Consider the following 25474-nt stretch of genomic DNA (forward strand, 5'->3'; position numbering starts at 1 on the left):
ACGAGTCCTCCAACATACTGTGATCTTGTCCTCCTTCCTCCCCTCTGTGACCCTCCTGAAGAGCAAGTTCTGGGATTTGAGGAAGATATGACAATATTTAACAAGACCTTATCCTCCCTGGGTGAGGCTGAGGTGCCTCCTCTCCTGAGCTAGGCAAATTACTTCAAGGTCTTCTATGAAAAAGATAGCTGAGTCCTTACAAATCTCCTTGGAGGAAGTGCAAGAACTGCTACACAGTTTAGTGGATGTCCTCCACACCTCTCCTCAAGGCAGGTTGTCTTACTGATAAACATGGCCTACTGATACTGGCCAAGACAGTATGGCAAACACCAAACAGTCTTCCTCCCACCTACTGCTTGATTGACAAAAAGTACTATGTCCCTCCTAAGAACTCAGAGTACCTTTTCTCCCATCCCACACTGAATTCTGTAATGGTGAAATTAGTAAACAAGAAATACATTCAACATCACTCCAAGTCCACACCACATAAGGAGATAAAATGTCTGTATCTCCTATCAGAAGTTACTCTTCAGCTGTTCTTCAGCTTAGGATAGCTAACTACTATGCCTGAATGGTTAAATACAACTACATGAATTACAGCAAATTCACTCATTTTATTGGTTATTTGCTACAAGATCAGAAGCACTAGTTCTAGGACCTCATCTCTGAAGGCCAGATGGCTACCAGATCCTCCTTGCAAATGTCATTAGATACAGCTGATAGGGCCTTTTACTCTATGGTATCTGCCATAGTAATGCACTGTGCTTCATCGCTACAATCCTCTGGGCTTCGAGTGATCCAGGACACTTGAAAATCTCCCTTTTGAAGGCCACAAGCTCTTCAGTGATGTCACAGATGAGTTCCTCCACTTGTTAAAGGGTTTGAGAGAAATCATTTGATCCTTAGACATCTACACACCTGTGACCAAAAGGAAATTTAGCAGATCACAAACAACCCAAAGATCTTGTCCATCACAATATTATACACATCAAAGGATTTCAGGGAGGAAGAAGCCTAGATGTCAGAGGAAAAAATCCTCATTTACTATCACTAGCCATTCAACAGTTTCCACCAAATGGCCCTTTTGATGCATTGGCCAATAGCTATGAATCACTCCACCATCTGAATTCATCACTGCCTCACCCTATAGGGATCATCTTTCCCATTTCAGACCATCATGGGAGCGGATCTCATCTAGCAGATGTGTGCTAGAAATTATTACATCAGGTTGTGCCATTCACATCAACTCTATCCCTATCGTACCACTCAGTTCCCTTTCAGGTACCCTTTTCATGGAGGTTTCTTAAAGCAGGAATTTCAGTCCATTCTGCTGCTGGGGACAATCAAACCAGTTTCCCCTCTCTTCATTAGGAAGGGGTTGTACTCCAGATATTTCCTGGTTCCCAAGAAGAAAGAAGGATGGAGCTCAGAACTCTGAACACCTTCATCCAGGCACAAAGGTTCAGTATAGTAACCTTAAGAGCAGTAATACCATATCTAGATCCTGAGGGACCTGTTTGTAGCCCTTGGCCTTCAGGATGCATATATCCATGTAGCAATGCATCCTGCTCACAGATGTTTTTTATGGTTCACAGTTGACAATGATCACTATCAATACAAGTGCTCACCTTCAGCCTTTCAACTGTTCCAAGAGTCTTTACCAAAGTACTCTTGGTTGTGGCAATCAAGCTACAACAATTGGGAATAATGGTCTTTCCATATCACAATGACTGGCTCCTCCACAGCTGGTCCCTTCCCAAAGTATTGTCTGTGATCAGCAAAGGCCTGGCCCTCTTCCACTTCTTGGGACTGAGCATCAACACAGAAAAGTCTACTTTGACACCCATACAACACATCTGATTCATAGTGGCCCCGCTGTATTCCACAACTGCAAGAGCTGCCTTGCCCATTTATAGATTTGTCACTCTGACCAACCTCATGACAACCTTTTAGAGAAGCCCTCAAACCATGGCATGGGTCTGCCTGCACTGCTACGCCACATGGCAACCCCACACCAGACTGCATTCAGGGTGACTTCATGCCTGGCTCAGGATGGTCAGCACACCCAGCAAACACTGCTTGACCAAGAGGGCATCTGTTCTGCAGAATGTTCTTGAGTCCACTAATTTGTGGAAGGAGCCTCACAAGATATGTGGGAACCCCATTCATGCACCCCCTAAAGAGGGGCATTATCACAGATGCCTCATTGCTGAGCTGGGGAGCTCAGTTCCAGGGTCTTACAGCTCAGGGCAGGTGCACTCCATGATAGTCTGCAGGAATAATTATTTCTTCTTTGAGTGCTGTCCCTGTAGGTGCTCTACTTTAGATATCAGTGTGTTCCAGTGCTGTGGATCGGAGATTTTTGCAGAAGTGCCTGTCCAGGCCGCACTTGCACAGCGGGTTTCTTGTGGTACTATTGGCGCCTGAACTGCTCCATGCATGACCCAACCCCTTCAGTTCCTTCTCAGCTGTCCCCGGCATGAGACAGAGCATTGCACTGCTATCCCTGACAGAATAAGAAACACAATTTAATTAGTTTTATATAGTTTAAATATAGAGTTTAGTCATAATAAGTTAGCTTTAGAGTAAATCATAAGTTCTAGTAAAAAAACCCCAAAAAACACTTTTTCCCTTTCTTTCCTTAATCACTAGATAGTTCTCTTCACAGAAGTAGACACTACTCTAAAATGCTTGGCTCCCCAGGTTTTAAGAGATGTCGATCCTGTAGAGACACAATTCTGGTCTCAGATGGCCACTCTCTATGCATCGTGTGCCTTGGGGAAGGACACAGCTCATTGAAGTGCATATATTGCACTAACCTAAAGACTAGAACTAGGCATGATAGAGATCTCCACCTTAAGCTTATTTTGGTGGAGAAATCCCTCAAACCTGCCTCAGAACCAGACTCCAGTGAAAAGCAGGAGAAAGACAAGGCTCATTCCTCCACAAAATTGAGGAAAAGAGCCCCGACCTTGCCTGATAGAGTTGTGCCACCCAAAAAGAAGTGGTCTCTGGCCAGATCACTGCCCTCCATGCCAACCACCTCATGAGTGAGCACTTTTGATGCTCCAGGCACCTCCAGCTCCGTCTGTACTGGGACATGAGCCAAGACCTTATGTAAATCAATGGCGCCGTGATGCAAATCTGACTCTGCCTCCATAGCATCCTGGATGCTGGTAAAAACGGCACCGAAACCCACCACAGCTCCTATGCCTCCACCATCAGCATTGGTACCAACCAGACAGCACTGAGAAAAGCTGGATACAAAACAACGGCACTGCCTTCTGTGCCGACTGACATAACCACGCCAGCACCGATGACACCGAAACAACAACAGTGACGTGAGATGGAAGATGGCACCGTACCTTCCACGCCGCACCCACCACTATTCGGTACCAACATGGCACCAGATCATACGGCACCAGAGCTTCCACTATCTCCCCTCACTACTCCATTCTCAAGCGATAGGAAAGACAACCTTCAGGAAGTCGCCTTTTCACCACTCCTCTCCTATTAAATGTGAGTCAACATCTACCACAAAGTCAATATCCCAACTGGACAAAATGATGAGAGAGTGGTGCAAACAACCCTGGATGAACTTCAAATGCCAATTCCTATGCAGTGGCCTCCAGGGGATCTATGAGCTGCTTATAGAGCACAACTTAGCTGTTCTGTAACACCATCCTGTGGCGAATTAAGATCATCTCCACCATCACCTGGACCTGAACCATCTGAAGTACAAGAAAACCCATTAGATGAGACAGATGAAGGGGCAGAGCAAGACACCATGCCACTCCATAATTCCTCGTTATCTCCTGATGAGGTTATAATGCCACCGCCTCCTACCACAGCTGATGACTTCAGACAATTTCAGGAACTTTTCAGAAGAGTGGCACTAAGCCAAGATATACCCCTGAAGGAAGTAGCAGAAAACCAACATAAGCTCCTCCAAATACTAAACATGTTGACCAACCCAAAGATTTCATTGCCAATAAACTGCATTAATGGAACCCACTGAGGTTGTCTGGTGGACACCAGCCACTGCTCCACCAACCTGTAAAAGGGCAGATAGAAAATACTATGTCCCTGCTAAGGCATGGAATTTTTATTTACCCACCTTCCTCTAAACTCCTTGATGGTAGACGCAGTGAACCAAAGGAGAAAACAGGCACAATACAAGTCTTCACCGCAGCATAAAAACTGCAAGAGACTTGATTTGTTTTCCTGCAAAGTTTATTTGTCTGCGACCTTGCAGTTTAGAGTAACCATTTTACAATGCTCTTGTGGCAAAATATGATCATGACAATTACACCAAACTGAGCGAATTTGCTAGTGATTTACCAGAAGACAAATGCGAAGTCTCTAGTAACTGAGGGCCATCTGGTCACTCGAATATCTCTACAGGCATCCCTCGACGTCGCAGACACGGCAGCCCAAACAACAGCAACAGCTGTGGTCATGCACCAGGCATCCTGGCTGCAGTCATCAGGCATCCCAACGTACCTGCAAGTAAAGATAGAAGACTTATCATTTGACCGGAAAGAACTGTTTTCCAAGAAAACACTTATTCACTCGCCAACAAAGACCATTTGAGTCATAAAGACAGAAGCAGAGATCTCAAAAAAGGAGACTGACTCAGACTCAAGCATCATTCTTGCAACCATCGCAGACAAAACAGTCATTTTGAAGCTTTGGTCAAAACTCTGAGAAACCTCCCCATCGTTTCAGCCCCAACAACCATCACTATGCCAATCTTTGGACATGGATTACGCCCATTTTACAACACCTGGGTGACAATTACCACAGACAGAAGGGGCCCTAGAGATAATCCAAGTGGGCTACTCCATCCCTTTCACGTACGTATCACCCACCTAACCTCCCTCCCCATCCTTCTTCAGGGACCCCTCTCATGAGCACCTCCTACAACAAGAGGTGTGTCACCTCCTATAGCTAGGTGCAATAGAACAGGTGCCACCACAATACAGGGGAAGGGTGACTGTAGAGCAGTGCCTCTGAGCACACATTGATAAAACATTATCCAATTCCACATAGCTTGGACATCAACACACTATTAGGCTCTACAGTGTTAACATCAGTCACCTGAAACACTCTGAAGTCCGCCCCCCAGTCTACGACAGGGCACTGCTCTACAGTCACCTAAAGTGGAGCACCCACAGGGATAGCACTCGAAGAAGAAGAGAGGGTTATTCACCCTGTGCAGTAATGGAGGTTCTTTGAGATGTGTGTCCCTATCGGTGCTCCACTACCCAACCTTCCTCTCTTCTATTTCAGAGTTTGTAGCTAGAATTCCATGGTAGAGAAGAAACTGAAGGGGTTGGGTCACATGCGCAGCGGTTGTGGTGCCAACGGCACTGCAAGACACTTGCTGTGCATGTGCAGCCCAGGCAGGCACTCCTGCAAAAATCTCCAATCAACGGCATGAGGACGCACCTCGAAGAAACTCAGGTTTACTCATCCTGTGCAGTAACTTTCTTTTATGGAGTTATGCACATAGTATTAATGTAATTACATAAAATTAATTTATTTTTGTACTTAATAGCATTGATCTACTGTAAAATATTTTTATTCTAGCAAGAATAGAGAAAATGTTAGCAAATCTTTTTTCATCATTTAGTTTTTAGTGATTTTTATATTGATTCATGTTTCTGAGGGTTCTTTGTTTTTATCTAGGCCAGTTATCAGAAGCAATACCACACTGGAATGCTTAACCAAGATGCTTGCCAAACATTAATAGGTGCAGCAGAAAGCTATGTTGATATTAAAGGGAAGTAAGTGCTTCATTTACTTTAATTTTTGAAATTGAAATTAGTTGGATATCATACAGTACGGGCCAGATGTTCAAATATGGGTGTAACCGACGAAATGTGCATCCATTGCATTCACTAATCCCTATACTTGTGCTTACAAATGAACAATCTGTAGATACTGTGACTTGAGGTGCAAGCAGTCACGTAACTTAATAGGCAAATTTTCAATTGTATAGGTATATTCATTGCATTGAAAATGTGTTCCTATTGTACTTATGTACTTATGAAAATAATCTAAAAGTGAAAGTTTTGTTTTAAAAAAATAGTGAACAATTTAATCAAAGTAATTTAGTAAATTTTAAAACAATTTTTGGTGCAAATTAGTCATCATGAACGTTGCCAGACATTACAACCTTGTAACTGATGTACTCTATTATTTACATAACAAGTATAGCATGAAAAGCAGCATTGTAAAATGACATCAACCATCCTTGACCCTTTTTTACAAGCACCACCTTTAGAAGTGAGATGGGAATTTCATTGCCATGCCATTTTTATCTGTCCATCATAGCATTATGTACTAGCACCTGTTACCAAAGTATCTGAATGCCTCCAATGTTAATTAGATTAGATTACCACAGAAAGTTTGCTGGTCTGGATTAGTTCAGTCTCCTCTGGAAGTTCATTTAACAGCCAGATCCCTTCAACTGAAAATGCCTTATCTCTGGCCTTTATGCATTTAGCCCTGTGTTTTCTTATAGGCATTGTCCCAGAAGAATGTATCTGTCTTGGCAGTTCTTAGAAGGCTATGCGGTCTCTCCTTGGACAGGAGAAATGGTACATTAGTTAGGGCACTAACCTGGGACTAAGGACACATGGGTTCACTTCCCAGTTCTGCCACAGACTTCCTGTGTGACTTTGGGCAAGTTGCTTAGTCTTTCTGTGTCTCACATTGGATATAGAGGGAGCTGTGAAGGGCCCAAATTACAGGCTGTAGAGAAGGCAAGCATCTATGATTTGCAAAAGTATGAGCCTTTGCATTTTTTTCATATATAGATTTGGACACAGTGAATTACAGTACACCAGTCTGGAGTGAATGACAGTGAATTACAAATGCTATTGCTTATGACTGATATTACAGTAGCGCCTAGAGCCACATTGTGCTAGATGCTGGGCAGATACATAGTAAAAAATAGTACGTGTGCTGAAGAACTTACATTGTAAGTAAACAAGGTTCTTAAGTGCCACAGAAAATCAGTGGGTCATGCAAGTTGCTTAGGCATTTTTGACAATTTTACTCTAAATGACTTTCCCAAGACAGGAAGTTTGTGAAAGACCTGACTGAACCTAGATTTCCTGAGTCCCTGTCCAGATGCCTTAGCCACAAGACCATCCTTCCTCACAGTAGTAGCCAGAAAAAAAGTTCTTGGATACTGAGGTCTGTGGATATCATACTAAGGTATTCATTAAAAAAAAGGAGTGTTTTATGTTTTGCCTTTGAATGTACATATAATGTTTCCATTTACTTCATTGAGAAGCACATACAATTATGAGTGCAGAATTTGATCTGTATATAATTTCATGGATTTTAATAAAAGTGTAAAATTGACAACAATACTTGGGTCTTAATACTATGCTTATGGAAATGCTATTCAGTTGACCTTCTGGACCAGCTCATCCACTGGGGTAAATTGGTGTAGCTTCACTGACTTCAGTCGTGCTACACCAATTTACATCATTTGAGAATCTAGTCCTGTGTGTGTATTATAGCTTTATTTTCCAATAGTATATATTTTTGTGATAACATCTTAATATCTTTCTTTCTTAGATTTATGAACATTCATGAAGTAAAGACATATTGGGAAAGCAAAGGAATACTAGTTTCCTTTAAGAAATTGTTATCTGATTGGGTTTACAATGTGAAAGATGAAAAATCTAAGCCATCAAGGTAAGTACAGTACAATATAACCTAAATAAAGATTTAGACTAGTACATAAACTTAATTGGGCTATCGGCATACAGCTATTACTTACACCTATACTTAAGGTTATTTTTCCATATTAATTACTATATATATCTTTTCTTCTCTAAGGGGCATTTTTATCATAAATAGATTCCAAAGCCAGAGGGAACCATTGTGTCATCTAGTCTGATCTATATTCCACGTGCCACAGAACTTCCTTTTGAACTAGAGTATGTCTTTAAAAAAAAAAAAATTCAATCTTTATATAAAGATTTTTAGTGCAAGATTTTTAGTGCATGCTTACATGTGTGCTGCCTACAAGCATGGCTCGTGACAGTATACAAACCACACAGACATAGCCTCTTCAAAGTACTGACAATGCCCAACACAATCAAACAATCACTGCTATGGTAGATACATCCAGAAAACATGACCATTGGAATCCCTTTTTCTCAGGACCCTCCTTCTGTTTTCATCACTACAGATGTATCCCTAATGGGATGGGGAGCACACCTATTACATCATACTGCCCAGGGCAAATGGTCACCGTCAGAAGCATGCCTGCATATATAAATCTGCTAGAACTCCACACAGTACGCAATGCATGCATACGTTTCCTCCCCATCATAAAGAAAAGAACAATTAAAGTCATGATAGACAACATAGCATGTATGTTCTACATAAACAGGCAAGGGGGGGAGCCCACTTTCAATCGTTGTGCAGAGATGTGATGAAATTATGGAAATAGTGCATCCAACGTGGGATCATCATCTCAGCCTCTTACCTAACGGGGTGTCAGAATACAACTGTGGATGCTCTTAGCAGGCACTTTACGCTAAAACACAAATGGGAATTGAACAATCACGTAGTACAATACATCTTCCAATGATGGGTCATCCAATAATCAATCTATTCACAACTCGAAGGAATTGAAAATGCCCTCTTTTCTGCTCCAGAGCAGGGTTAGGGACCAAGTCTATGGAGGACGCTTTTCTCCTGAATTGGAACAGACATCTGTTATATGCTTTTACTCCCATACCTATGATTCTCAGGGTCATACACAAAATACAATTAGACAGAGCAACAGTAATTCTCATAGCACCCACATGATTGAGAAAAATATGGTACCCATACCTGCTTCAGATGTCAGTGTGCACTTCAATACTGCTCCCACTATGCAAAGATCTATTACATCAGGACAACGGCCGAACTCTTCACCCACACATAGACAAACTTCACCTCACAGCTTAGTTCCTGCATGGTTCCAAAGCGAAGAGCTAGACTGCTTGGAACAAGTTAAGGGCATACTTTTAAACAGCAGGAAACCCACAACCAGTAAAATTTACCTGCAGAAGTGGAACAGATTTACCAAATGGTACGAAGTCAAACATATACCGCCTGTATCTGCACCAATTCCTATCATTCTAGACTACATACTCCAGTTAAAGCAGACAGGCCTTTCACTCGGCTCTATTAAGGTCCATCTTGCGGCAATTGCTGCCTTCCACCTAAAAATGGGTGACAAAACAATATTTACATGCCCAATCGTTAAGCGGTTTATCAGCGGTATGCAGAATGTATACCCAGATATCCGGCTGCCCTCAGTACCATGGGACCTGAACTTAGTTCTGTGTACTATCACCAGACAATCATTCGAAACCACTGGCAACTTGCTCTCTGACCCATTTGTTTGTGAAAGTGGCTTTCTTAGTGGCCATAACATCCACCAGATGAGTGGGTAAAATTGGGGCGTTCATGGCTGACCCACCATATAAAATTTTCCATAGGGACAAAGTGACGTTGCGCCCACACCCTAAGTTCATACCAAAAATCAACTCGCCCTTCCACATTAATCAACCAATCCATTTACCTACCTTTCACCGAAACCTCATCGCGATCCATAAAACGCCTTACTTCACACACTAGATGTAGACATGCATTCTATTTAAACCTTTTAGAAAGACATCAAGGCTATTTGTGTCTATAACTGAACAATCCAAGGGAGCGCCCATAGCCAGCCAAAGGTTGTCTAGATGGATAAAGAACTGTATTCAACTGTGTTACAAAGTATATAACTTTCCTAACTCCTTGTGGAGGTGTTCTCATTTCACCAGAGGAATGGCCACAACCACAGCTTTCCTCAAAAATGTTCCAATACAAAATAAATGTAAAGCAGCCACCTGGACCTCTATACACACTTTAACTAAACATTATGCTATTGACCAAGCCCGTAGATGTGATGCTGACTTGAGGACGATAATTCTATCATCTTTTGAGTACGCTGACTCTGAAGTAACCCCCCTTCAATTGGGGGCACTGCTCCATAGGCACCTAGAGTAGAGTACCAGCAGGGACACCACTTGATGAAGAAGAGAAGGTTACTCACCCTGTGCAGTTACTGAGGTTCTTTGAGATGTGTCTCTCTGTGGGTGCTCCACTACCCCTCGTCTTCCCCTCTACTTTGGAGTTTATCATTACGACTCCATGGTGGAGGAGGAACTGAGGGTGCTCGAGTCACATGCGCGCAACTCTAGGCACCAACAGCACCACAAGACAAGTCACGCATGCGCAACCCGAGCGGGCACTACTTGCAGAAATCTCCGATCCAGATGCGAGGACACGCCAAACACCTAGAGTGGAGCACCTACAGGGGGACACATCTCAAAGAACCTTGTTACTGCACAGGGTGAGTAACCTTCTCATCTATTAGGGTCCATCTGGCTGCAATCTCAGCCCTTCACCCATGGTTAGTCTTCTCAGATTCAATCTACGGTCGGTTTCTCAAGGGGTTGGAGCAGCTATACCCCCTATGTGTGCCAGCCACTCTCTCCCTGGGACCCTAACTTGGTGCTAGCAAGGCTAACTGGGTCCTCATTTAAACTACTGGCAATGTGGCTCTTTGTTGTACCTATCCTGGAAGGTGGCCTTCCTGGTTGCCATTATTTCTGCCAGAAGGGTCTCAGAAATCCGAGGACTTACTTCAGAACCACCACACACTGTCTTTTTCAAAGAAAAGGTTCAGCTGTGGCTACACCCGTCCTTTCTGCCAAACATGGTCTCACAATTCCATAGTAACCAAGATATCTTCCTACCAGTCTTCTGTCCAAAACCACATGCTAAAAGGGAAGAACCACAACTCTAACCGCACTGGATATTAGACGGAAACTAGCCTTTTACACAGAAAAGACTAAATCATTTTGGAAATCCACTCAGATTTTTGTAGCCATTGCAGACAGAATGAAATGCCATTCACTCTCAGCCCAGAGAATTTCGTTGCGGATCACTTCCTGTATCCGCACATGCTACAACATAGCAAAGGTCCTGACTCTTCCACTGACAGCCCATTCTATAAGAGTTCAAGCATTGGCAACAGTGGTGCAAGTTTCAGTTCAGGACATCTGTAGAGTGGCACCATGATCGTTAGTCTACACTTTTGCGTCCTATTATGCTATCACCCAGCAAGCTAGAGATGATGCGGGCTTCGGCCAAGCGGTGCTACAGTTAGCGTGCCAATTAACTCTGAACACTCCACCTGCACAACTGCTAGGGAGTCACCTACATTGGAATTGACATGAGCAAGCACTTGAAGAAGAAAAAACGGTTACTAACCTTCTGTAATTGTTGTTCTTTGAGATGTGTTGATCATGTTCATTCCAAAATACCCCCACCTGCCCCTTTGTTAGAGTTAGCCATTAAGAAGAACTGAGGGATGGACCGGGCCCTTCATACAGATGCTGTCATGGTGCAACTCAAGGGGGCACCAGAGGCAACCTGACAGATACCACTGACAGAAAAATTTTCCAGCAGTGGTGCTTGGAGTAAGCACACAGCTACATTGGAATGGATAAGAGCAATACATCTTGAAAAACAAGTTACAGAAGGTTAGGAACCATTTTTTCTGCAGCGACTCCTCATCATTCCATACTTGCATAATGATGCAATCCCACCAGTCAGTGCCTGTTTCTTGGAACCAGAACCAGCATTCCAGCATATTCAGCTGCTATGCAACTGCCATCAGCAACCAGGAATGGTTTCTTTCCATGGCTTCCAGCAAGGCTACTTGAAAGGAATTTTCATATGCCACTTGGTGGCTCCTCTGGTGGCTCTGAAAATACTGTAGGATCAGGCATGTTCTGTTTGCAACACTCACCACAGCAGTGCAGAGCTGTGGAAATGGCAAACATGCAGGTTTGCTAGGCTTTTGAAAAGAGGCACAAAATTATAGGATGTAGATAAAATTGGGGGAGAGAGAAAACTGCATCATGGGACATTCATGCCACATTCCCAGTCAACCCTACATGAATGTTTTGCTCCCATGTGGCATTGCAGACCCTTCCCAAAACACCCTGCGCTAGATGATGGTGAGTTGTACAGTGGGATAGCTACCCAAGGTTCACTGCTCTCTACATCGATGCAAGCGCTGCTAGTGAGGATGCACGCTCTGGACACAAGCGTAGTGTGGATATGCTCAACTGACTTAATTACTGCAGTGGCTGTATGCCGATAATTTAGGTTGACTTCATTTTGTAGCATGGATGTGCCCTTACACTAGTGTAACTGAGAATCAAGTGATGGAGGACGTGGAGAAAGCTGAGGTACTCAATGCCTTTTTTGCCTCTGTCTTCACAGACAAGATCAGCTCCCAGACTACTGTACTGGGGGGCACAGAATGGGAAGGAGGCGAACATCCCGCAGTGCTGAAGAAACAGGTCCAAGACTATTTAGAAGGATTAGACATACACAAGTCCATGGGGCCGGATGCAATGCACCTGAGGGTGCTGAGGGAGTTGGCTGAGGTGATTTCAGAGCCATTGGCTATTATCTTTGAAAGCACCTGGCAACAGGGGGAGGTCCCTGAGGACTGGAAAAAAGCAAATATAGTGCCCATCTTCAAAAAAGGGAGGAAAGAGGATCCAGGGAACTACAGACCAATCAGCCTCACTTCAATCCCTGGAAAAATCATGGAGCAGGTCCTTAAGGAATCCATTTTAAGGCACTTGGAAGAAAGGAAGGTGATCAGGAACAGTCAACACGGATTCACCAAGGGAAAGTCATGCCTGACCAACCTGATTGCTTTCTATGATGAGGTGACTGGCTCTGTGGATGTAGGGAAGGCGGTGGATGTGATATACCTTGACTTTAGCAAAGCTTTTGATACTGTCTCTCACAGTATTCTTATCAGCAAGTTAAAGAAGTATGGGTTGGATGAATGGACTATAAAATGGATAGAGAACTGGCTAGAGCAGAGGGCTCAACGAGTAGTGATCAATGGCTCCATGTCTAGCTGGCAGCTGGTCACAAGCGGAGTTCCCAAGGGGTCGGTCCTGGGGCTGGTTTTGTTCAACATCTTTATTAATGATCTGGAGGATGGGGTAGATTGCACCCTCAGCAAGTTTGCAGATGCCACTAAGCTGGGGGGAGTGGTAGATACCCTGGAAGGTAGGAATAGGATACAGAATGACCTAAACAAACTGGAGGATTGGGCCAAAAGAAATCTAATGAGGTTCAACAAAGAAAAGTGCAGAGTCCTCCACTTAGGAAGGAAGAATCCCATGCACAGCTATAGATTGGGGACCGACGAGCTAGGCAGCAGCTCTGCAGAAAAGGACTTGGGGGTAACAGTGGATAAAAAGCTGGATATGAGTCAGCAGTGTGCCCTGGTTGCCAAGAAGCCTAATAACATATTGGGCTTCATTAGGAGGGGCATTGCCAGCAGGTCACGGGAAGTGATTATTCCCCCTTATTCGGCATTGGTGAGGCCGCATTTAGAATATTGTGTCCAGTTTTGGGCCCCCCACTACAAAAAGGATGTGGAGAAGTTGGAGAGAGTGCAGCGGAGGGCAACCAAAATGATTAGGGGGCTGGAGCACAGTACTTATGAGGAGAGGCTGAGGGAACTGGGCTTGTTTAGTCTGCAAAAGAGAAGAATGAGGGGGGATTTGATAGCGGCCTTTAACTACCTGAAAGGGGGTTCCAGGGAGGATGGGGCTAGGCTGTTCTCGGTGGTGGCAGATGACAGAACAAGGAGCAACGGTCTCAAGTTGCAGGGGGAGGTCTAGGTTGGACATTAGGAAAAAGTTTTTCACTAGGAGGGTGGTGAAGCACTGGAATGGGTTACCTAGAGAGGTGGTGGAATCTCCATCTTTAGAGGTTTTTAAGCTGAGGCTTGACAAAGCCCTGGCTGGGATGATATAGCTGAGGTTAGTCCTGCTTTGAGCAGGGGGTTGGACTAGATGACCTCCTGAGGTCCCTTCCAACTCTAATATTCTATGATTCTATGATTCAAATTTGTCCCACAGTTTACCTCTCTCTTGCTTTAGTTATTGGAAGATGTAATCTTGTCAGTGGATGTAACATTTTTCTGTTTTCATGCTTATAATATTGTATATTGTCTGTCCTCTGGTGGCAGGATAAGTGAATTTCTGAATGGTTCTATTAATGTGTTATGGTAACAAATGTTGTTTAAATTGGAAATATGCGTAAAGTATATAGGCAGGGATTTTCAAAGGGCCTAAGCCATTGAAAATCAGTGGGAGTTCAATGCCTAGGTCTGTTAGGCCCCTTTGAGAATTCTAGCCATGATGTGTATTACGTTTTAAAATGCAAACTAGTGAAGTTTTTTAAAAAATTCTGTGTTAATACTGCAAAAACAACGAGAGTTCTGTAGCACTTTAAAGACTAACAAATTTAATTTCAGCAGGCATAAGCTTTCGTGGGCTTCACTCCTCAGGTGCGGTTGGTAGAAATAATACAGCAGATATTGGCAACATATATAGGAAGCAACATATCCATATCCATATGTGTTAATACTGCTTTGCAGAGTTGTATAACTGCCATTAGAAAGTCAGCTGAGCTGGAATATTTAATATATGCAGAGAGGAAATACCTAGATTATTTAGCAGTTATCCTCTAAAATCTCAGGTTTCTCTGCAGTGAAAGTGCCCAATGCTCTGGGATAATTATGATTATCCGCCTTGGCCATAGTGGAACCCGTAAACTGGCTCCTGGGCCACTAGCTTACCCTCAGCATCTCATTTAAGGCCAAAGTATCTGTCTCTGGAATATTACTCCTATATCAGTAACAAATGTCTCAGTTGGAAGTCATGACTAAGGTGATAGACAAGAGGATACCATTGAAAAATCTTCTTATGTATCATCTTTGCCTGGTAAGGTGATCACTCCAGAAGCATTCGCACATCCACCAGAGGATTTGAAGACTCCAGGACTCCTAATGAGAAGGGTTGCTACAACATTGAGGATTCAGTCCAAAGTTGTGCAAGACAACCCTCATAAATACCTGGACAACCTGCTGGCCCTGACTTCAGGAAAGGCCACCCTGACAATCAGTGAGAGCCTCCTGGATTCTGTCAAAGCACTATAGCAGACCCCAGCCTTCTTGTCACCAACAGCACAACGTGTAGATAGGCAATATCAGGTTCCTCAACAGCAATGGTTCTCAATCTTTTTGGGCTCAGGACCCTTTTGTAAATGTTCATGGCCAGTAAGTAGGCTGGGGGTAGGGTGTTGGATCCTGCTCCCCTCAGAGGTGACGGGTGTTACAGAGCCCACCTTGCACTCATTCCACAGCAGTGGCTTCTGTGGCTCTGGTTCTGCAGGGCTGACGGGGCATGGCTTCCTACTCCAGGCTTTGTGACCTCCAGAGTTGCAGCACTTTTCAGGTTTAGTCCTACCACACAATGGGGCGTGGGGGGTCAGCTGGTCCAAATTTGTGCGGGGGGAGGCGTTGCAACACGGTGCACAGGGTCATGATGCCACTTCCTCAAATTGGCCTGGCTGGCCCCCCTGTTGTTAAGATGGAGGTGTAGCTTGGACGAAAACCTGAGTGGTGCTGTGATCCTGGAGATCACAACACTTGGAGCGGGACACTAAGCCCAGCCTATGCTGTAGGACCGGAGCTACATGAGCCACCGTGAAACCCTTTGAAACATTCTGGTGACCCAGTTTTGGGTTACAACCCATGGGTTGAGAAACCCTGTCCCCACAAGACTTTGCCTATTTTTTTTACACACCCTACACCAGATTCACTCATAGTGACAGCTGCAAATGCTCACACAAAGCAGCCTCAGACAAAATCAGTTCCAAAAGATAGGGAGTTGAGGAGACTTGACCTTTACAGCAGAGTGGCATATACCACAGCTAGACTACAAATGAGAGTAGTAAATTATCAGGCTTTACAAGCAAAGTATGTGTTTATTAATTGGACCTCCATCTCCAAATTTTTGAACAAACTCCCCGAGGAATATAAAGAACAATTTATGTGCATAGTAACTGAAGGTCATCTAATGGTGAAAATTTCTCTACAGACAGTCAATGATTCCTCAGACACAGTGAACTCCCTGAGGAATTCCTTCTAGTTTCAGGCTTTGGGGATCGCTAAGGAGTTGCAAAATACTATTGAGGATCTCCACTTTGAGGGTTCAAAATTACTTTCTGAAAAGACTAACAATGCTATACATACCCCCAAAAGATTCTAGGGCTATATTGCACTGTATGGGGGTTTACACACCTGCCCCAAAGAGAAAAACTTTAAACATCGTACTCAATATAGATCATGTTTCTACCAGCTAAGCATGCTGGTAAGAGGGAAACAAAACCTCCATGTAGCCGGGAGGTGTGGCCTCCCTCCGAGATTGAAGCAGAGGGGGAGCCAAACGCCCCGCCCCCCCCCCCCCCCCCCCCGGGGGTTGGAACCCAGGAAGGCAACACCTGGCCGGAAGCAGGTAGGCGGGGCTAGGCCTTTAAAATCCAGACCTGCTTACTCAGCCAGGGGCCAGCAGCCGAGGGAGAAGGATACCCCCCCCCCCGCCTTGGTGCTCGAGCCTACGGCTGCGCCCAACTTCTACCCATAGGAGAAGCTGCCGGATCTACCCATGACGTGGGGCCCTGAGGATCCGGAGGAGTTGCCTGAATCGGACAAACAGAGGGAGACCACCAGATCCTACAACCCGGAGGAAGGCCTGCCAGAGCTGCCTACTGCCTGGGGCCCTGAGTTCCCCTACCCCCTTCCTATCCCAACCTAGGGGTGAAAGTCTGTTGAGGGCCAGAGCCTGTCCCTTGTTGCCTTCCACGCCCTGCCACCGGGCCGGGTGTGGACTAGCGATTTGCCCTGCTAAGGGCTAGAGACTGCCCCTCTGCCCTGCCCTACCTAAGGGCCAGGGCCTTGGATCATTCCTCTGCCCTCTCGGTTTAAAGACTGCTGACTTGTCCTGTCCAGGGCTCGAGACTGTGTTTGTTTGCCTGCCCTCCAGAGAGCCTAGGCAATAGGCTTCTGACTCACCCTCTCCAGGGCTCGAGACTGTGTTTGCTTGCCTGTCCTCCAGAGAGGCTGTGCTATAGACTGCTTCCTCGCCTGGCTGAGAGCTGTTTCCCACTGTCAGCCCATCCCTGGCTGAGGGCCAGGCCATAAACTGCTGGCATGCCCTGTGGGGGCAAGAGACTGTTACCCCAAAGGAGCGGCCTGAACTAAGGCTCGCCCTGCTGAGGGCCAGAGGCGACCCCTGTAATTCGGACTCCCTGAAGGGTGTAGGCGCCAGGAGGTTTGGCCTCCCTCTGAGATTGACGCAGAGGGAAAGCCACCAGCGCCGCACCTTACCGAGGGATCTTCTACACTCCCAAGACAAATGGCTTTGACATTGTTGGCCACAGGATACTCTTATCCAATGTCCTCAACCAAACAACGTTTTGATGGTGACTTTGAGGACAGCGTATCAGCATGTCAATTTCCATAGACCAAATTCTTCCCTTTGAAAATCGTCGCTCTGGAAATTGTCCAAGTACTTGAGCTGCCATAATATCTGACAAATGGATCCTTAGCACTGTGGAAGAGGGATATATTATACAATTCTGATCCCTTCCTTATCCCCACCCATCTTCCCCGTCTCTATTCAGGAGCCCATTTCATGAGGCTGCACTACTTCAAGAAGTGCAATCTCTTCAGGATATGGGAGCTATAGAGGAAGTACCTACACAACACAGAGGGAAAGGATTTTATACCTGATAATTCCTGATTCAGGATGATTTTTTTTTCTTCCATTATCTCTTCCGTGGATCTCAAAGACTAATCTGCTGCTTTTGCCTACAAAATACTTATTTTTAAGTGGCGGTACATGCAGGCCACAAGAAATATTTTAGATCTATGGTCAGAGACTCTCACTACAAGTCCAGAGAAAGTACCTTTTGGCTTATCATCAGCCCTGAGGGGTTTTACCAAATGCATGGCAGTAGTGACTGCCCATCTTCTTTCTGGTATACAAATTTTCCCTTATCTGGGTGATTGATTCGTTTGAGTCCAGTCAAAAGAGACAAGTAATGAACAGTTCCACTCAAATCCAATTACTCATCTGGGGCTGAGAATAAACACAAAGAAGCCAACTTTGTTTCTACTCGAGAAGAGAGAAATTATATGCACCATTCTCAACTCTTCCACATCAACAGCCCACCTACCTTGAGACAGGCTCTAGACCATTGTCACCTTGTGCAGAAACCTCAAGGCTGAGCCCAGAACAATGGCTCTGTCCTGCTTTCAACTTCTAGGGCACATGGCCATTGTGCACACACATGGCTCAATGTGCCAGACTTCACTTCAGTTGCCTGCAAGCTGGGCTCGACTCTGTTTATCAACCAAGCAGGCACTCACTGGGCATGATGATTTGCATATCTGCACAAACGCTTTCCTCCCTGGATTGGTTGATGGATCCACACAATGTCTCCAGAGGGGCTCTCTTTTCTCCTCCAGAACCAACAGTTATTCTAGTCACAGATTCCTCCACTAAGCACTGGGGCCATCTGGGAGCACTTCAGGCTGTCTGGATGAGTCAAGAGGCATCACTTCATATCAACATTTTGGAGCTGCATGCTGTCCATGGTTCTTGTGAAGCTGTCCTGGCTACAGTCAAGGATCATGCTATCAATTACTAATAGATGATACTACTGCCATGTTTTACCTGAACAGGTAAGGTGGAGCCAAGTCGATTTGATTGTGCTAGGAAGCAATTAATCTATGGAATTTTTACATACAAGATAACATTTTGCTGAAGGCCTTTTATCTGCCTGTGGTCAGAAACACCATACTGGGTTATTTCAGCAGGAATTTAGTTTATCATCACAAGTGGTACTTAAAGACAGAGATAATATACCTCAAATTTCTCAAGTGGGGTATATCCACAATAGATCTCTTTGCAAAAACCTCAACAAACCTCCTCCAGAGCAGGTCACAGTCCAGATTTCATAACTAATACATTTCTCCTCTCTTGACTGAAACAGCTTGTTTATGCCTTCACTCCAGTTCCTTTGATTCCAGTGGTGATCAGGAAACAGAAACAAGATCACAAAAAGTTACTTTTGATACTGTCAACTTAGCCGAGGCAGTACTGATACACCAATCTGCAGCAGCTCTTGGTCCAAACAACACTCACTCTGCATCTGGGTGAAGGTTCACTGTCTCAAGATCAAGGTCAAGCTCTGCATCCAGACATACAAAGCTTTCATCTTACAGCCTGGCTGGTCAATAGTTAAAATCTACAGAGACTGTTCGCAGGAGGCCAAAGCCATCCTGATCAGCAGCAGAAAAGATTCCACAAAGGTACACATGTAGCTTTGTCTCATCATCTCTCTGCTGTTTACTCCAAAATTTGTCACATTTTGGAATAGTTGCTACACCTGAAATCTACAGGACTCTCCATTAGCTTGATCATAATTAATTTGGATCTATTTCAGCCATTCACACCACCACATCCTGCTGAAGTTTCCTCAGTTTTCTCACATCTTATGGTGGTGAGGTTCCTTAAAGGTGTAATTTGGGTAATTTCACCATCAGTGATCCAGTTCGCCCTTGGGAGCTGAACCTGGTACTATCAGGTTTAATGGGGCCTCCTTCTGAGCCAATGGCAACTTTTTTATTGGTCCTTTCTATGAAAATTACATTTGTAATAGCACTTACATCAACTAAGAGGGCATCTGAGCTACAAGCACTCTTAGCTGACTTCCATTCACCGTTTTCACAAGGACAAGTCTCATTAAGACCCTGTCCAAAAGTGTGTCAGCCTTTCATTCAAATCTAACCATTCAGTTGCCTGTATTTTTTCCTAAGCCACGCACTAACAAGAGTGAAGAAAAAGTGCATATTTTTGATGTACATAGGACCTTATAATTTTATATCCGTCACACTAAACTCAGTGTCTCCAAGGCTCTTCGTAGCATACGCTGAAAGGGTAAAGGGCAATCAGTCACAACTCAGAGCTTGTCCCACTGAATGTTTTCATGTATGGAATACTGTTATGATTTTACATAAATGCTTATTCTACAAGAGCTTAATCCATTTCATTAGCCTTTTTAAGGCCCATACCAATTATAGGCGTCTGCAACGCTGTGATGTGGTCATCCGTATGCATATTCTCTAAGCATTATGCATCACTCAAGTTTCCTGTGCCGATGCAAACTTCAGCAAGTCATGATTTGGTTGTTGTTCAGTTCAGAAGTTCCATCACTTAGAAGAGAACCCAAAGGATAAAAAAAACAAGTTACTTACCTGTACAGTAACTATTGTTTTTCAAAATTTACATTTCACGACCCTCTCTCCTTCCCCCTTATGGTTCTACTGGCAAACGTTTCTGACTTGAGTGCATTGGAAACACTTACATCTGAAGTTGAATGTATGTGTGTACAACACATCTCAAAAAACATTACTGTAAAGATAAGTAACTATTTTTTTGTGGACAGTGCCTTATATATTTACATTACTATATAGTAGCTTAATTTACATAAACTTGTGTAGAAAAATTTTAATTATTAATTGCAGTTATTGTTACACACATTACTAGAATATCAATTAATTGGTGTACTATTGTTTCAATCAGTTTCTTGCTGAAATATATATAAAATCCATATTCATTTGTTTTTATACCTAGCAAAATGAACATCTTAATAAAATAGTCCTAAAATTATTTTCTCAACCTTTCTCTACAGGAACAAGATTCTGAAGTTATGTCATCTTATAGTATTTATGGATGAATTTGAGTACACAAGTTACATTATAACATTATTGAATTTCATTCCCATTGTAATGAATTTTATGCCATATCTAAATGAAACATATCTTACACAACTAAAAATCTCTAACTACTATTTCATCGGCTTGTATATACTGGAAGCATCGTTAAAGGTACTCTATGAATTATATTTTTTCCCATGTATGGTAATGCTTCTTGTTGGTTTTTCTTAGAAATGCAAAATTCCATTTAATTGAAGATGTTTACAAATATTATACAAAAGTTATAAAAGTCAACGGCTCCTTTGCCTTTGGCAGATGTTCCATCTTCTAAATGTTCTATTATTTTAATGAAGTTTTCCTTAATTACTTTTAATTTTTTCACAATGCAGCATAAGATCTTTAACTTCTTTTTTGAGTTTGTTAATGGATGATTCTTGCATAGAGCTGCACTATTAGGTATTATGCTTTGTGTATGACAGTTTAGGAATACTTTGTATTTTAATATTGAGCTGTTTCCTATGATGCAATAGTCTTATGTTCCAATAGTGATAAAGAATGGAGGGGGTAATTTTTATCCCAATTTACATATGCTAGTATCCAAACATTGCGCTTCAGTATCAGCAGACGTTTCAAGTTCTTCAAGTGGTCTATGCCATAGTTTCTCAACCTGTGGTACGCGTACCCCTAGGGGTACACAAGACACAGGCGTGGGTACCTGTGAAAAAATAGAGTGAAGAGGAGGTGGGCAGCAGCTGCTGACTTCTGGGGAAGATGGGTAGCAGCAGCCTGCTTCCCACCCTGTCCCAGCTGGGAGGTGGGCGGCAGCCCCCAGCTTCTGGGGAAGGCAGGCGGCAGCTCCCAGCTGGGAGGGTGGGTGGCAGCCACTACAGTCCCAGGAAGCTGGGAGGCGTGTGGCAGCCCCCGGCTTCTGGGGAAGCCAGGTGGCAGCAGCCCGCTTCCCGCCGAGTTACAGTTCCCAGCTGGGAGGAGGGTGGCAGTCACTACAGTTCCAGGAAGCCAGGGTGCAGCCACCCACTTCCTGCTCGGTCCCAGCTGGGAGGCAGGCAGCAGCCGCCAGCTTTTGGGGAAGGCAGACAGGAGCCGCCTGCTTCCTGCCTGGTCACAGCTGGGAAGCGAGTGGCAGCCACTGGCTTTTGTGGGAGGTGGGTGGCAGCTGCCCGCTTCCTGCCAGGTCCCAGCTTTAAGCTGGGAGGCGGGTGGCAGCCCCCTGCTTCCTGCCTGGTTGCAGCTCCCAGCTAGGAAGCGAGCAGCAGCCCCCAGCTTCTGGGGAAAGTGGGCAACAGCCCCCCGCTTCCCGCACCTGGCCACAGCTCCCAGCTGGGAGGCAGGCGGCAGCCAGCCACGCCCCAGCTCCGAGCCAAGGGACATCTTCCCATGCCCCGGCTTGAAGATGGGCAGCAGCCGCCTGCCCACATCCCTGGGTCCCAGCCGACGCGGAAGCCTACTCTGTCCCAGCTCGAATTGGGTGGCAGTCGCCCACCTCCTGGGCTGGTGGTCAGGTAGCAACCACCTGCAACTTGCCCAGGTGGCAGCCACCTTCCCTGGCTCAAAGCCCAGTGTCCAGAAAACCTGTCAATTTCACTGCTCTAGCTGAAATTGACAACCATGACAACCCCAGATTTCACCAGTTACCCTCTTTTCCTGTCTCTCACCCCTTCCTCCTCTCAAATCTATGGCAAAAAATTTGGCGCGGAGCTTTATATTCCCCAGCATTAGCATGCCGCTCAAAGCCTCCTAGCTTTGGCCAACATCACCTCTAGCCTAGGTACATACTTGAGTTGTGCACCCCTGGTATAAAGGTGGTAACTCTACCCACACTAGATCTGACATCTGTCATATCACGGCCTTATATAGTCAGCCCTTCCTCCAACATATGGCTCACATTAGTCTGTAAATATAAAATCCCATGGAAAATTGAGTGTTGGGGTACTTATTAAAATTTTCAGAAATTAGGGGGTACTTGCTACTTAAAAGGTTGAGAAAAACTGGCCTATGCAAGTTTTCACTCTTGGGATGAGCTGGTGGTGCAGTTTTGATAATGGAACATTTTATAGCAGTGCCTGTAGGAGTGCTCTTGTGCCCCTTCCTGTTCCTGAGCATTCTGAGGATCAGGCTATAATAGGGGTGTGGTGCTTCAAACATGTCAGTTTCTTCCAGCTTTGGCTGGTTTTCTTCATTTACTTTGATTTTATAAGAAAGTTATTTTGGTTTCTTTCTATTAGTTTTGGGTTCCTGGCTACAGTTTTGGCACTTGGATCCTGTGGTGTAGCTCCAAAGGGAAAAAGGCCAAGATTCAAGATGTATGCCTGTTGTTCTGCTGTATTCTCCATTTCAGATTCTTAGATGAGGTGTCTGGCTTGTCTGGGAAAAGGGTATTTTTCCTTACCTAATCACTCCATCTACCTAATCTGTAGCAGTAAATCCTCTGGATCAAAATCCCTTAAATGATGTGTGAGTACGATCAGACTGGTATTGGCCCACAGTGCCTTGAAGGGCAAGAAGCAATCTAAAACTCTTCACAAAGCACTATCCTTCACTCCTGAAGGAGTGCTGAAGGATCAGAAGCCCCTACCTGTATGGAGGATGCCATATTGCTCTGTGTACAGTGCATGCAAGGTCACGCTGTGTGGATGACACCATACTGTAGAGCAAAATAGCATCCTCTGCACAGATAGAGGCCCCAAAATTGAACTTTGCAGGAGGTTCCCAATGGACAAATGCCGCCACTGGTGACTAGTAGCACCAAAGCCCTCTTTAATAGCCTTGCCCTGAAATGTTTAGGAACACAGGGTGAGGGGCAGAGCAGAAGCAAGTGCAAGAGAGTGCTAATGGGCCCTGCTATGATGAAATGTTCCACAGTCAGAGCTGTACCATTGACATATCCTAAGAGTGGGAATGTGCAGTGTCCATCTCAAAGAACTCCAGTTACAGGTGAATAAATATAATATTTTCAATAAAATAATTATTCCTAGCAAAAATGGAGTGGGTCATGGTAAACTGGATTTTTTCCAACCTTCTAATCATGTCTTGAAAGTAGAGGCAAATGGGAAATGGCTTTCCTATTCCCATGAAAAATTTTGAGATTTTGAAAAAAGGTCCAGTCTACATCAAGATGAACCTGAGACCTTTTGATATATTTCTCAAATAATCAGAGAGACCCTAGAATAGCCAATAGCCCATTGGCTATGGCACCCATCTAGGGTGCAGGAGATATGGCAGAACCAGGTTCAAGTCCTTGCCCTGCCTGATTAGGAACAGGGATGTGAACCCAGATCTCTACATCCTGAGTGAGTGTCCTAACCTGTTAGATGCTGGGTCAGTCTCTGTCTCTTTCCCACTCTTTCCTGTTGGAGCTGTTCCACTTTAATTATTTATATAAATGTTCATTGGGCCTGAAAGAGAGAGACTGCCATGGAGCGGCCTAGGTAGGGGGAAGGATTTCTTCCCTCAATATTCACTTCTGAAGTGACTGACCAGCTCATAACTCAGTTGCTCCTGCTGTGCTCTGGATACAGAATTTAAGTCTTAAACGGTTTCCATATCTGTTTCAAGTTGCCTTATGGCAATTGCAGAAAGGCAATACTTACCTTTCAAAGGTAATCTTTGAGACAAGAAGGCTAGAAATGTAGTGTTTGTTTTTTAGTTAAAAGTTTTAATTCTGCATAAATTGGTTAGTAAGACCAATAGGGAAGTTTTATGGGCTGTTAATAGAAGGATGAGTGGATTTGTCAAGCCTGGGATATTGTTGAAAGATGCATTATAACGGTCTTCAGATTTGAATAAAAGCTTAATATATCCTTTTGTTTTTATAACGTGAATGATGTAATGAATCTAAATAAATACAGTATATTTCTTTTAAATAAATAACAGGCTTTAGCCATGGGGAGGACTTACATCTTCCATCATTGGAATCAGTTTGAACTAGTAATCATAATAGTTGGACTCATAGATATCATGATTGTTAATGTCTTTAAGCAACTTCACCCAACATACCATATGATTAAGACTATCAGGGTATTCCGGATCATTCGCCTTATTAGAGTGCTGCGTCTTTTGAAGGTAAAGATAAAGATTTTTTTAACTTTTAACAAGGAACTGTAAAAGCATATAGCTTTATTTTTTATGTTCAGTAAAATAAAATGTAAACCAAGTTCTCAAATTTTATTTTTTTAAATCTGTGTGGCTTCTCCTTGATGTGACATCCCTTTATGTGATTTGCTGTTGATGCCCCACTGCGTATTGCACTAGAGCATGGTAGTATGTGGAATGTTTATAGAACTAACATCAAGCCCCCTTCCTCATAAAATTGCCTCCCCACATCTACTCTTAATTTTGAATGCTATATCACATGATATGTGGAACTACTAAATGCAGTGTACTTTAGGAGAGGAGAGGGTCATAACACAGTACAGGTGTCAGCATTGAGGTTTAGAGGTGCATAACCTACTTTTTCCTCTCAAATCCTGTTTGTCCTCGTTGTGTTTTGTTTTTTTAAATTCTAATTTATGAGGAAAGTTTTGCTCACCCATTTTTCTCATTACTAAGTCCTTATGTTAATGCATAGCATTAAAGTACTTTTTTCTTGTAGTCTCTGTTGCTTTCAGCCACCATGGTTAAAAATGACAGAAAGTGTAGCTTTATATACTTAGTACTTTCCCATCCAAAATCCTGAGAGGGGTTCCCTTTATTCAGCCCTTGTGCAACATAATTATA

At 44.0% G+C, this 25474-nt stretch overlaps 1 protein-coding gene across 1 annotated transcript in view; it reads left to right on the plus strand.

Moving 5' to 3' along the window:
- Positions 1–25474, plus strand: part of LOC137148007 (solute carrier family 9 member C1-like) — a 192392-nt gene that overhangs the window by 123311 nt on the left and 43607 nt on the right. The window contains exons 9-11 of the mRNA XM_067540414.1: positions 5692–5789; positions 7597–7716; positions 20716–20911. Coding sequence (XP_067396515.1) covers positions 5692–5789; positions 7597–7716; positions 20716–20911 — 414 coding nt within the window. The remainder of the gene's footprint in view (positions 1–5691; positions 5790–7596; positions 7717–20715; positions 20912–25474) is intronic.

Source organism: Emydura macquarii, unplaced genomic scaffold (assembly GCF_026122565.2).
Source record: "Emydura macquarii macquarii isolate MOO-44397 ecotype Brisbane River unplaced genomic scaffold, CSIRO-AGI_Emac_v2 contig_587, whole genome shotgun sequence".
In the NCBI taxonomy this organism is placed as follows: domain Eukaryota; kingdom Metazoa; phylum Chordata; order Testudines; family Chelidae; genus Emydura; species Emydura macquarii.